We start from the raw sequence: 13,212 nt of genomic DNA, 5'->3' as shown, positions 1-13,212 counted from the left end.
AGTTTGCAGCAGCTTTAAGGCATGACGCAGCTCTTTGCTCACCAAATCTGAACTCGAGATGATAAAAGGAAGAACATCTTCATTTCTGAAAGTTCAGCCTGGGAAGCTCAATGGTAAGATGAAAATGAAGTTCTACCAGATAGCAGATGGACTGTACTGTACATAACACCTCCACTTACATATGGCACCTGCGCTAAAATAAGTTACACATGGCATCATGGACCTTGGCTAGCCTGTTCGGTTGGCTGGTTCGTATCGTTGCTGGTTTGTGAAGAAGTACTGCTGGCTGGTTTGTGTGAAAGGAAAATACTGTTCCGACTAGAAATTTACGATCGTTTACGACAAGCCACAGCCAAACGAACAGGGTGCGTTGCTAACAAAACTGTAGCTGGTGGTATAACAGATTCAGGAAAAAAAAATGGGGGCGTGAAAACTTCTGAACCCTTTGTAATACAGCAGAGGGATGTCACATTATCCAAGGAGCTTGCGAGGGTCTTGGACATCATCTCATCTCAGATCTTACTCCTGTTCCTGACCAGCTTCGCCAGTGTCTCCTGAGCAGCCAGCGTCTGGGCATGGCCATGGCCGAGCATGACAGTCCGGATGCTGATGCAGGTCCTGCACAGCTCCTCGCCGGTGTCGAACAGCCCGCCGCGGAGCAGTAGCTTCGCCCTCGTCTCCAGCAGCGTCGCCTTGAGCAGTGTCACCTCCTGCCAGACGAATTCGTCGATGCGGTGGTTCGGCTGCAGCTTCTTCCTCCAGCACAGCGACCCGCGGTTCCAGTCCTGCATCCGTGACGCGTACGACTTCTCCACCTCCTCGAGGACGTTGGTGCACACCTTGAGCAGCTCCAGAGCCGAGCCGCACCGCGAGAACGACATGAAGGAGTCGATTGCCAGGGGCAGCGCCGTCTTCTTGATGAAGAGGACCATGTCGACTGCTTTAAGCTGGACGGCGGGTGGCTCGGACTTGAAACCAAACACAAGGAAGGCACTAGCCCATAAGTGGTCAGAGTATACTGAGGGGTTTCCAGCCCTCATCACTCCATTCACTGCTGCAGTCGTTGGTGCCAAACCTCCTCTGATCTTGCCGAAGAGCTGTGTGATAGGATGGAATTGGATCCAGCAACCAGGATGTCGATTTGCCTTTCTTGCCAACCCAAGATTAACAAGCAAGAGCACTGACTCCACCTCAGCCTTCCGCCCATTTGGAGCTAGGAAACAGTGTGTGCCACATAGAAATGCAGTCTTGAGGGATTCACCAAACAGGTGCATACCACTGCCTTTCATCGGTAGCTTGCTCGCTGTTGCAGCTAATAGTGTGGATGATACAGGAGCGGGAGCTAACCAAGAACCGGCAATAACCATTCTTGACGTAAGGCTTCCTCCTTTTGCTCGGTCCATCAAAGCAAAACAGAAGACCAATACCTTTATCAAGAAAGAATTGTTACGGCAGAAGCCATCGTCATTGGCGCCAATGGGGAACAAGTTCTCGCTCAGTGATATTCTATCAACAGCCTCAAAGAGAGTGGAAGGAGCAATCATGAGCTCAGACAGCAGCGAACCGACAACCCACAGGCCAAAGCTCAGCCTGCCTAACCGCTCATCAAACTTTCTGAGAACTTCGGTTTCCTCAGGTGGATAGTCCTTCTTTCTTTTCCCCTGTATCAAGGCCATCGCATCAATGTAGGAGAGCTGTGGCAACTGCATCGGCTCAAGATTCATCACGCGTGGCAAACGTGTGGTCACGATGACATGTGATGCTCCAGTGTTCCTTGGTATGAGGTCATGGAGATCCTTGCCTTCCCACCAATCCCTCTCGCTCTCAAGATTGTCAATAATGAGCAAATAGGGCACGTCACGGAACAACTCCCGCTTCACCCGCTGGAACACATCAAGCTCTTGCTCCTCAAAGCTCCGAATCCTACCCCTCTCCTTCTCAGCCTCAGCGCTGATATCCAGTCCCAAATTCATGGATACATTGAGTATGTTCTGCCTCAAATACCGAGCCTCGCCTCCAATCCACAGTACCATCTTGTACCTCTGTGAGTACCTGTAGGCAAACTCCAATGCCAGTTCAGTCTTGCCAATGCCTGAAGAACCATTGATGCAGATTACGTTGGCACCGCTATAGCCCTTGCTGTTGCACCGAAACCTTGACCTCCTGTGCCTTGATCTCTGCTTCTGCAGGCTCCTGCTTTTACCAGATGATAACTCAATCACTGGGTCAATCCAAGCCTCCAGTGTGGGTTCCTTGCACTTGAGCATCTCCAAACTGATGTACCTGGCATTAGATTTCCTCGCAGTATCACTATCCTCATCAGCAAATCCATCAGATACACCGCTTGACCTCTCATTTGTACTGGAAGCCCCCGGGCAATCCACTTCTTGGATATCCACGGTCGACCCAAAGAGTATGCCTTCAATTTCGCTCAGCTCCTTCTCCCTTCCCACAAAATGCCGGTTGCGCGGAAAAGGCAGGTCCTCAGAAGCTTCGCTCTCCTTCTCGGTGATATTCTTCCGTCCCAGCTTGGACCGAAGCAGTGTAACTGTCCTCGACACACAGCTTCTTGAACTGCTCTCATTCGCCTCAAGCTTGAATTCATGGCATCGCATCAGCCCTTCAAACGCTTCCTTCCCTTCCTTATCCTCCAATTTACCATCGAAAAGCCCGGTGATCTCTGCTGGCTCGGTGCCAAACAGTATCGGCACCAGGTTCTTCTTCTGAGCAAAGAATCTGATCTCCTCGAGGCTGAACGGATTGAGGAAACTGGACATGGTGACCACCACGACGCCGAACGCGACCGAGCAAATAATCCGGTCGGCAATCTCATGGCTCTGCGAGTCCGAGTACTTGGCGCGGTCGGCGACGAACGAGGCGATGCCCTGCAGCTCGAGCTCCGACTTGAGCCACTTGCAGAACCTGGAGAGGCCGCCGTTGCCGTGGTAGCCAATGTACACGTCGCAGCTCCGGAGCTTGGCGTTGGAGGACGGCGACGCGACGGAGCACCTGGTGAAGGACACCCGCGGCACGGGGAACGAGAACGACACGCGCGGCGGCAGGGCGCCGCCGCCGTCGGAAATCTTGGCCCTGTCGATGCCGGTGGAGTCGTAGCGCTCGGACGGCGGCGTGCGGGACGCGCTGGGCGCGTCGATATCGGACCCGTTGGAGCACGACGTCGGCGATGGCGCCGCGGTGGTGGTGACGCTGGTGCCGGCGCCGGCGCCGGCGGCCTTGGTTTCCTGCCGCGGCTGAGGCTCCGGCTCCGCCGCCGGCGGAGGAGGCGGCGGGTCGAGAACCCGAGGCGAGATGTACGGGGACTGCAGCGCGGAGACGAACGCGGACGACGGTGGCGACGGCGAGTAGAGGTGCGGCGTGATGGAGATGGCCGGCGAGATGGGGCAGGAGCGGTCGGAGCCGGATGCGGCGGCGCTGGTCCGGATGGTGAGGGGCTTGGTGGTGGCAATGGGGATATCCTTGGGCACATCAGGAAAGCTCGGCGCTTTTCGGTCGTCCTCCATGGCTACCACCGAATCACAAAGCTTCGGAAGCTTGCTGGAAAGTGCCGCACGATCTGGCGCACCTCATTTCCTTCCTTCCCTATCAAACATTGGGAGCAAAAGGGGAAGAAAATAACGGAGCTTATTAGAATCCACACAAAAAAAAATTGTTCAGAGAAACAAAGAATATACTGCCACATATCGTTCAGAAAACTAGCAGCAGCACAAAAGAGTGTAGTAATAACCCGCAGCAATCTGAAGATGCTGCTCTCGACTCAGGAATAAAAAATGCGTAACGGAAACGGAAGCTTCAAGAAACAGGTCAAAGGGGGGAACGCGAACTCACTGGGGCCAAGCTAAGACAGCGAGCGGCCTTCAAGAATCCAGCCACATCAGAAGCGGGCGAGGGTGCTTGTGGTTCCCATGATGCTTCAAGAACAGCGAGCGGCCTTCAGGAACGGCAGGAGCCTGGAGGTGGATTTGGATTTTAAAAACGGGCTCGCTGCCTGCCTTTCCCACTCGAGCTATTGAATGGGATGGGTGGAACTATCCCCTTCCTGTTCCCTCCGCCTCCTGCGGCTGCGGCTGTGAGTGTGACTGTGACCTTGTCCTAGGAGGGAGGAAATGAAGGGTGTAGTGGAGCCCCATTCATGCCAAGCAATACAGGGTCGGTTCAAGGTCTCTCACTCTTCTCTTCCCTCGAGATGACTGACCAGCAGCTACCAGCCCCAGGCAGCCCTTAATAAAAAATCATCGTTATCAGGAAAAATACTCTACTACTCCTATCGGAAAGATGGAAACCATATGTGGGTGACATCAAAAGGTGCAAGGAAAATGTGAAGCTACTAGGATCGAGTCTCCAATCCTGCTAGGGTCTACTCGTAGTTCCACCCACGCCACTGCGAGAAGGGAAGACCAGCAGCATTCCCAATGGAGGCGAGCAGGGAAAGGCCTAAGCAGTGAAGCACCGTCCTGTGTCCGTCCGATCCTGAAGCTCACAATCACAACTGAGCGAAATCAAACTCCACCGCGAATGGATGGGTCTCTGCGTTTCGAATCTTGATGCGGCCGGCTGTGGATTCTCATTTGGAACAGTGCCTGCTGGAAAGCTCGGGTGATCGCAATTGATTGAATAATACTATAATGGCATCGTCTGATCGATGGATGGAGGCATGGAGCACTTGTTTTATCTCCGCTCTGGGTCACTGTTTGCTCAAGTATATATTAGTAATTTACAGTGCCCTAAGCTTAGCCAATGGAGCAGTACTAAACTACTCCTGCTGCTGCTAATGCAGTGTCTCGGAAAGAAGCCTAGGCTAGACTACCAGTGGGACACCGCGGTTTTTTTAGGGCATGCAATGCAAATTGCAAGGAACAACGAAGGGCAAAAGGCCAAAGCAAGGGTGAAAAGAGAGATCTTGCAGGCAGGGATTACCGTAGGACGGGAAGAGGACACGAGATACTACCACCACTCCACCAGGCACCAGTAGCAGTAATAATGGTGCGGGGCGCAGGTAGTCGGCGGAGATTGTCAGAGCAGTCCAAACAAAAGGAAACTAGTAGTTTTTATAATATAGGATACTAGTAATTTCTATAGTATAGAATATCGCACAAAAAAAAATACTGTTTTCTAACTCATGGTTTCTATGAATAATACTTATTTTCGCTTTCTCTCTCAACTTTATCTTCTTCCTTCAATAAAAGTGTGATACGAGCTCCTTAGAAACTGGTGGTTTTTCTCTAATGGCGATTTCATGGTTTCTTATGCATTGGGTCAAGAGTAGATCTAATTTCTTTATAAGGAAACCATTTTTATGATTTTTACTCTCTTTCTTCGTTAATTACGTTATCATGTTAACATTTTACCTACGTGATAAATCATTTAACGAAGATAGAAATCACCATCAATAAACCATGGCAACTGCCCTCGTGGTATGGCCGCATGGCCTCGCCTTTGTTTTACATCGGAATCCGTGCACCGGGGAGATGGGGGTAGTACTGGACCCGTTCCACGGTCCAACTGCGGCGGCCAGCGCTGCGGTACATGCTGCTCTCTGGCCTCTGCGCTTGGATTCAAATCCAATGCCAGTGGAGTACTCAAGGCCTTTAGATTGCAAATTTTTTAATTTGGACACCGTAGCATATTTCGTTTGTATTTGAAAAACTTTGTTCGATCAAACTAACTAAACTCAAAAGATTCGTCTCGTGATTTACAACCAAATTATACAATTAGTTATTTTTTTATCTATATTTAATACTCCGTACATACGTTCAAAAATTGATGTGATAAACAGAGTGAAAAAACTTAGAATTTTGAGGCAAATAAGGCCTCGTATGTTTCTCAGCGAGCACAGACTCGGCCTGTTTCGTAAAATTTCAGCATAAACATGTAAGCTCACAATACACGGATGACACGGCATCTCTCTCTGTACCCTCCACTGTCTCTCTCTCTCTAGCACATGTTGCACAGCAGACGTGGCAGAGATGGGTGGAGACAGTACTGATGATTTGAGTGGATTCTCTCGTGGCCTTTCTTGGGTGAGGACGACTCACATGTTGACCAAGGGCACGTGACGTGAGAGAAACAGGGATTACATACTAGTTTAGAGTTTTCATATTAATATTTATTAATCCAGAAAGGGATAGATACTGTAGAAAAATATTATTTATAATAACTTCAAATAGTATAATGTAAAAAATATACTCTTTACGTCACAAAATCTTTGCACATCCGCTTTGCGAGAAATCAAATTTTTAAAATTGAACTAAATTTATAGAAAATACTATTCATATTTGCATCTCTCAATATATTCATTATAAGATATATTCTACTGCTAATTTGTTGATATTTATTATACATCATAAACATTGGTATTTTTTTATATATTTGATCAAACTTAAAAATCTTGATGCACAATTATCAGGGGACAGGAGTATCTCATAACAAACCTTCTTATATAAATTTAGTTAAATATTAGTATCTTTTTTATATAAATTTAGATATGCTTAAAAAATGAGTTCATACTGTTAATCTGTTATAGACTTATAGCCGACTAAACTCTGCTATAATAAACAGCTTCAAATTGAGACAAACGGCATTTGTCCAAGTGCCTACAGAATTACTATGAGATTTTTTTTCGTTGTTCAAAATTACTGTGAGACAAAAGCCACTTGTGTAAGTGGCTGTAGAATTACTCGCCCTGTCTAAAATAAAGTGTAATGTGACTTCTAATTTTTTATAATATATTTTATGTGATGCTCATGCTCATCTTAACAAAGTTCGTTAAAAAGAAAATTGTAATTTGAGGAGAAACTTTTTGATTGGGTTTAACACATGGGTATATTCGCCATTTGAGTTTTTGTGTGAGTACTTATAGAATTACTCCATCCGTCCTAAATATAGTGCATTATAGCTTCGAAACATTTATTATAATATAGAGGGTGTTTGGCACGGCTCCTCCTGAGGGGCTCCTCTGGAGGAGCCAGAGCCGTTTTCGAGGAGCCACGATTTGTGGCCTCTCCAAAATGGCGCCCGCTCCTCTGCTTTTTATAGAAAAATGACTCCTCTAGGAAAACATTTTGCAGGGCTCCTCTGGAGGAGTCAGAGCTAGAGCCAGAGAGGAGCCCTGCCAAACATACGGGCCCATAGTATATTTTATGTGTGATGCTCATGCTCAGTTTACCAAAGTTTGTTAAAAAGGAAATCATAATTTGAGAGAAACTTCTTAATTGGGTTTTAACACATGGGTACATTCATCATTTGAGTGTTACATTAAGTTGTCTTAAAGTTTTTGAAATATAGTATATTACGTAGGGAACACTATGAGATTCTTTTTCTTTGCCCCGTTCGCTTGAACTTATCAGCCATGGTATAATATTTTTCTCTCATAACAAATTGTGGTAGAACCACCTAATCTAATGTCTTCCAGGATTGCTTGTCTTTTATTAGACACTAAGTACTCAAGGGAGGACACCAAATTATATGGTTCCGTCGGGCACACCCCAGGGGAGAACCCGAAAATTCATATTTTTCCATTAGGATCACAAATGAGAGAATAAAGCTTACAACATTCTTAAACCATTTCTTACATCACTTTTATTACAACATCAGAGTATAATATTTATTGTTATACAGCAGAATGTAATCATGCTATCAGAGTTATGAACAATTTAATTTGACAGCAGAATATAAACATGTGATCAGAATTTAAGCGAAAATAAATATCTATTCATGACATGATGAAGTATTGATATATAAAAACTATAACAATATATTATGAACTTTTATTAATAAAAACATTCGGTAAAAGTTATAAATAAAAACTATGATCGCAGCGTAAAGAAAATCCTCTTTAAGCCTACTAGGAGGAATTCACACACAAAGGTAAGCTTTAGCATCCACCTGTCACTTGCAACAGGGGGAAATAAAACCCAAGTACTCAATTGTACTCAGCAAGACTTACTCGACAGGAGGAAAGAAAAGACTCCAAGGATATGCAAGGCTCTCTGGCTCGTGGGTTTATTGCATCTACAGGAAGCATTACTAAAAGTGTGTCCTTATATTCGATTTTTATTAGCAGTGTATTAGTTCATTAACTAACCATTCTATGTAAGCATCTGTGCTACTTTCAAGCAGGTGGTAAGCAATTAGATTTTCTTTCACCATCTTTCATCTTTCAGTTCTTACTATGGTGCTAGACCATCGACAAGTCGTACCGGATTGCCCAATGATTTGTGAATCAATGCCCCCAGCTGGGTACCCTAAAAACAAATGCTATCATTTTTCTACACCCACCAATACCTAAACCATATCCCTACCCGGTCATCATTTTTTCTTTCCACCATTTATATTTTTCAAGTGATAATAATACAGTAATATGTTTCCTATCTCTCGCGAGTGATAGGCCATCACTCAACTTCTACCGGAGTCCTGTAGCATAGCAATCTACACGATCCTGTCATACTAATAAGACTCATGGGATAAAGATATATATGCAAGTGAGTTTTATTCAACTCATTAAAACTTAATGCACAAATATAATTTAAAGTACAGAAAAATAGGGGTTATGCACCGGGGCATGCCTTGGTAAACTTTAATCAAAAGTTAGCTTTCTATCATAGCAACACGATCTCCAAAAGCACTATTTCTCCAGCAACTTTCGATGACTCCGCGATCCATCGACGTTCCTGTTATGATATGCAATACAAAGACGTAATTAATCAACTACAATCGTGACTTGTAATAGCAGATTTACGCATCTCAAGTTAATGAGCTAGTCCTAACGATGGCCATACTTAGGCTACATATCCATGTTGTCGAATAAGGCATTATTTCCCAACAAATATTGAAGTTATACAAACCCAAGTTATTTCTTTATTTTATTCTATCGATTTAATCATTATTTGAAATAGGGCATTATTATCTATCTAGTAATCTAATTATTCTGGTGCTACAAAAATTACATTGAGCTGCTAATAATATTAGTAATTTACTGTAAAATTTTTAGAGCTAACACTATCACCGATTTATCACGAAAATTCCTACAAGTTTACATTTTAACGATATTAAGCATGTTAAAATAATTAGAGCAACCCTAGAAACATTTTAAAACTAGATGACCTACTTACGCTAATAGATGGATAATGTTTTTAGGAATTCAACAAAACTGGTTTGGCATTTTTATGATTTTTCTACCATTTACTATGAATTTCCAAGCATTCAGTCGATTACTTAACATTAACAAACTACCAAAAGAAGAAAAGACCCTTAGGCCCGAAGCGGCCTAGCTCGCCTGGACCAGGGGCCAAAACAGCCTAGATGGGGCGGGCACGCGGGGTGCGAGTGACCATAGGCCGGCCCACGTGCGGACGAGCATGGCTAGAGGCCCAAGCAGGGCGCGCAGCCAGCGGCCCACGCGGATACGGCACAAGGCCGGCCCAAGCACGCAAGCACGAACAGCCTAGGCGGCAGGGTGCATGCGTGGGCGCGAGTGACCCAAGTGCGGCAGGCGTGGCCCAATGCGTGCGGGCACAAGCGGCCTAGGCGCGCAGTCAGCGGCAGGCTGGCCCAGCGTGTGGCCTGCCCAAACCGGCCTGACGATTTTGCAAAAACGTCCCCAAGTTTCTATCTATTTAGTATGCTATCATTTCTACTATTCATTCAAGTCGCAGTATTTACATCTAGCCCCTCAGAAAATCTCGGATTTACATTTATACGTCCTCACCTTCTCCTCCAGAGCAGAGTACGTGGTGGGGAAGCCATCCGCCGGCCAAGGGGCAGCTCGCCGGTGGCGGCGCAGTTGCGGGGCGGCGTGGGGAAAAGTAAATGAAGGCTGCTAAGCTGCTGTGCTATCTCACGTCTATAACATGTTTCACACCAACCACGTAAATTTATGAAGTGGCCAGACGGGCAGCTGTCGCGGGTACGTTACCAACTTATCATAGGGACTAAAACGAGTCTATACTTAAAAAAACATGTCACTAGACTGAGGCTTGCCAACTGAGCGTGCTTCTCAAAATAAACACGTGAGTGTATATATATACCTATAGATATTTCTATCGGTTTACTAATTTAGACAATTAGCAACATCTAGGCACAAAGAGATTTTCAACAAAGCTCAAATTTAATTTAGATTCCAATGCTATATATATATATATATATATATATATATATATATCATTCTATTTATTAATGGATTCTATTTTATTTATAAAAGTTGTTTTTTCTGCTTAATGTAATAGAACAAACCGTTCGCTATCTATTGGCTAGAATTGTCGTTCGATATTCCTAAATATCTTTACGCACTGAGTAATTTAACTTGGGTGTTTATTTGAGTCCACAAAACTATGTCACATAGGATTCACTTATCACATCAGGTATGTTTTAAATCAAAATTTTGAGAAACCCGTTTTGAAAATTTTTCTTAGGCCTAAATCTCGGTGCTAAATGAGCTCATAACACCAGAGATGTTATAACCAACCCCTCTTAAAAAGAATCTCGTCCTGAGATTCAAAGCAAGAACCAGAAGAGGGGAAACGCGATTATATTTCATAGATCAGGGATTACACGAAAGATTATACGACTTTGAATGCTAAACCACATAGGGATTTAGGGATATATGGTTCAGAGCAACCTAATACAACCGAGACTTAATCCAGAAGTCGAGATAGACGAGGACAATGGAGAAACAACAAGATAATGATTATCCAAAATATAGCGTATGACCAACAAATCCAAAAACAGTCGACTGAGAAGCCAAACATCGTGAACCCTATGATCGACTAACCAACGGTAGACTTGAACTTCTTCGATGAAACCAGATCCTTTCTTCTCACATTACACCATCACCTTAGACTGACAAACCTAGCTCCCCCAATAACAACTGGATCTCATAGATCTACTCTGAATACGAGGAGAATGGGGATGAAGGAGAAGAAGAAGGACCAAGGGTATCTTATAGTGGTGAACAGAGGTGGGGCACAACACCCTAGAAGCGGATGCGGCGTGGATGGGATACACAGACAGTTCATGCTATGGAGATAAGGTTAGCCATAGTGCGCTTCCTGCGCGAGCAGCAGAGGGGGAAATAAAGGAGAGGAGAGGGGGTCCGCTCTATGAGGTAGGCGTGCAGGCGGCCATGTCCCTAAAAGGAGAAAAAGAGAAAGGGAAAGGGGGGGGGTCCGGTACAAGGGACGAGGCATGAGAATCGAGAGCCGATCGGATGCCAGGAAAAGGAAAAGCGCATAGTGCACAAGAACAGCGAGTGTGACATGATGCTATGGCCATGCGAGAACGGGGAGCTAAAGGGCCCAACACAGACGGCGTCCATAGGGCACGCAGCGAAATAATCTGGCAGACGTAGTGCGGACAACTAAACATAGGGCTTGGGACATGACATCCACTAAGGCTTCTACAGTTACTCCCAACTACCCGCGGCTACCTTCCTTACTACTCTTCTTTTTCTTTCCCTTCCTTGACCACAATATGTACCAATCTTTGTATGAACTGAGATCATGACCTACACCCTTCCTCCAAAACCACCTCCTCTTGTTCACTTTGAGAGAACACTATTTTATCAACCTGTTGTGGATTTTCTATTTGAAACACCCGAATATTTTTAAGGAGAATATTTGTAGTCAAAGCGGTACGACGGTGTAACTTGGTAAAGGTACTTGGCCAACAACCTCGATACCAGCACGTGCTAGGCAGCGACACCATGTGGCAGCTGTTCCACAGGGAGCCCTCGGTTTCATCGTGGCACCATAAGTTTTTAACCAGGCAACTATTACCAACTTACACATCATGAAAGCGGTGGGGTCATAGACCACAGAGTAAGAGGAGTATTGCAAGGGAAGATTCAAACAATAAGGGTTTCCTTCATAACAAGAGATAAGGAATTCAAATCCAATGATGGATCGATTTTAAAGAGATTCAAGTGTTCTGCTGGGATATCCATAATTAGTCGATACAGTGCCCTATGTTCTCTAATCACGACTGGTTTACTAATATCTGAATGGTAACTTCTCTTGTAACCTATTTCATATCATCCTTGAAAACCCTAAACACATCTAACGAGACTTAAAGTAGACGGACGCAAATAAACACAGCGAAACAAACAAAATTCATATTCCGAACGACCTTATATGGGTACAACATATAGGCATTCAGTCTCCCTTGCACGGCACATCATTCACCTTCCCTACTATCGAACGATCTCAACAACTACGGATGAAGAACAACGGCAAGACTACAACACTGGAGGACAATGACGAACAACACTACTACTACGGGTACAACATCCTAAGGCAACCAATCTACTCTAGGCCACGCATCTTCATTCCTAGGCTCATCAGATTCTTCTACCACCCAGGCTATGGATCTGTCTCTTCTCTTGGTAGTAGTTGAGTGAGAGGAACCAAGGGTTCTACTTCTAACACTTCTAAGGGTGGGGGTGCTGGCAGCACTGCGACACCAGTTCTCCTTCTTTCTAGCGGGTGGACAGGGATCCCCTCCACGATCAAGGGATCCTACTGTTCAGCAGCCAGCGTCCTCCGCTTGGCCCTGGTGACAAGATAGGCCTCACCCAGTTGATGAACATGTCAGTCTTTAGCCTCCTTCAGAACTTCCGACATGGTAGTCTCTCGACTCTCAGCAGCTGCAGCACTGGTAGGCGCTTCGATAAGTTACACGTGGAGCATCTGGGTGAAGATGTCAGCTTCCTCGGCTCGATGGAGACACTTCCTCATCTCCAAAGCTTGCCAGTCATACTACTCATCCAGAGCAAGCAGGTATGTGGTCAAGTGCACCATGGTTAGACTGTCCTCTTGTGCATCCTACCCTTGCAAAGTCTCCATGCGAGCCCTCCATGCCCGTCAATTCTTATCTAAAGGTGGAAAGAACCTCATAGGGGTACGGACAATGAGCTCTTCATAGATCTGGCAAAGGTACCGTAAGGCTTTACATGCCACAACCAGGTAGGTGTCGATGAAGCAAAACCCGATTGCGGTCACATTCCAGGCTTAAGTGAGGTTAGGAAACTCTTCACTCTTCCTGATGTAGACACTAACCTCACACCGCTCGGTGCCATGCTCCTCATACTCATGGCCCTCATACTCGAGACGATCTTTGACTTTGAGCTTTTGTAGAGTGACATGCAGGATTCTAGGAAAACCCTCAATGTTCAGAAAGTAACTACTAACCTAGGCTCCTGCT

The 13,212-nt window shown here is 45.5% G+C and overlaps 1 protein-coding gene across 2 annotated transcripts; it reads right to left on the bottom strand.

Moving 5' to 3' along the window:
- Positions 1 to 112: 112 nt before the first annotated feature.
- On the bottom strand, positions 113 to 4,090 carry LOC136472667 (uncharacterized). Of its 2 annotated transcripts, none has more exons than XM_066470373.1 (2): positions 3,847 to 4,090; positions 113 to 3,600 (listed from the first exon to the last, which is right to left on the bottom strand). In XM_066470373.1, the coding sequence occupies exon 2, from the start codon at positions 3,519 to 3,521 to the stop codon at positions 513 to 515; it is 3,009 nt and encodes a 1,002-aa protein (XP_066326470.1). In that variant the 5' UTR covers positions 3,522 to 3,600; positions 3,847 to 4,090; the 3' UTR covers positions 113 to 512. The 2 variants fall into 2 exon arrangements, with proteins under 2 accessions (XP_066326470.1, XP_066326471.1); XM_066470374.1 differs by having other exon boundaries at positions 113 to 3,595.
- Between the last annotated feature and the right edge of the window lie 9,122 nt (positions 4,091 to 13,212).

This window comes from Miscanthus floridulus, chromosome 8, assembly GCF_019320115.1.
Source record: "Miscanthus floridulus cultivar M001 chromosome 8, ASM1932011v1, whole genome shotgun sequence".
NCBI lineage: Eukaryota > Viridiplantae > Streptophyta > Magnoliopsida > Poales > Poaceae > Miscanthus > Miscanthus floridulus.
The sequence above is the reverse complement of the archived record's forward strand: the minus strand, read 5'-3'. Positions and strand labels throughout refer to the sequence as shown.

Excerpts from the sequence above, each read along its gene's own strand:
- LOC136472667 (XM_066470373.1), bottom strand. The coding sequence starts at position 3,521 with ATGGAGGACGACCGAAAAGCGCCGAGCTTTCCTGATGTGCCCAAGGAT.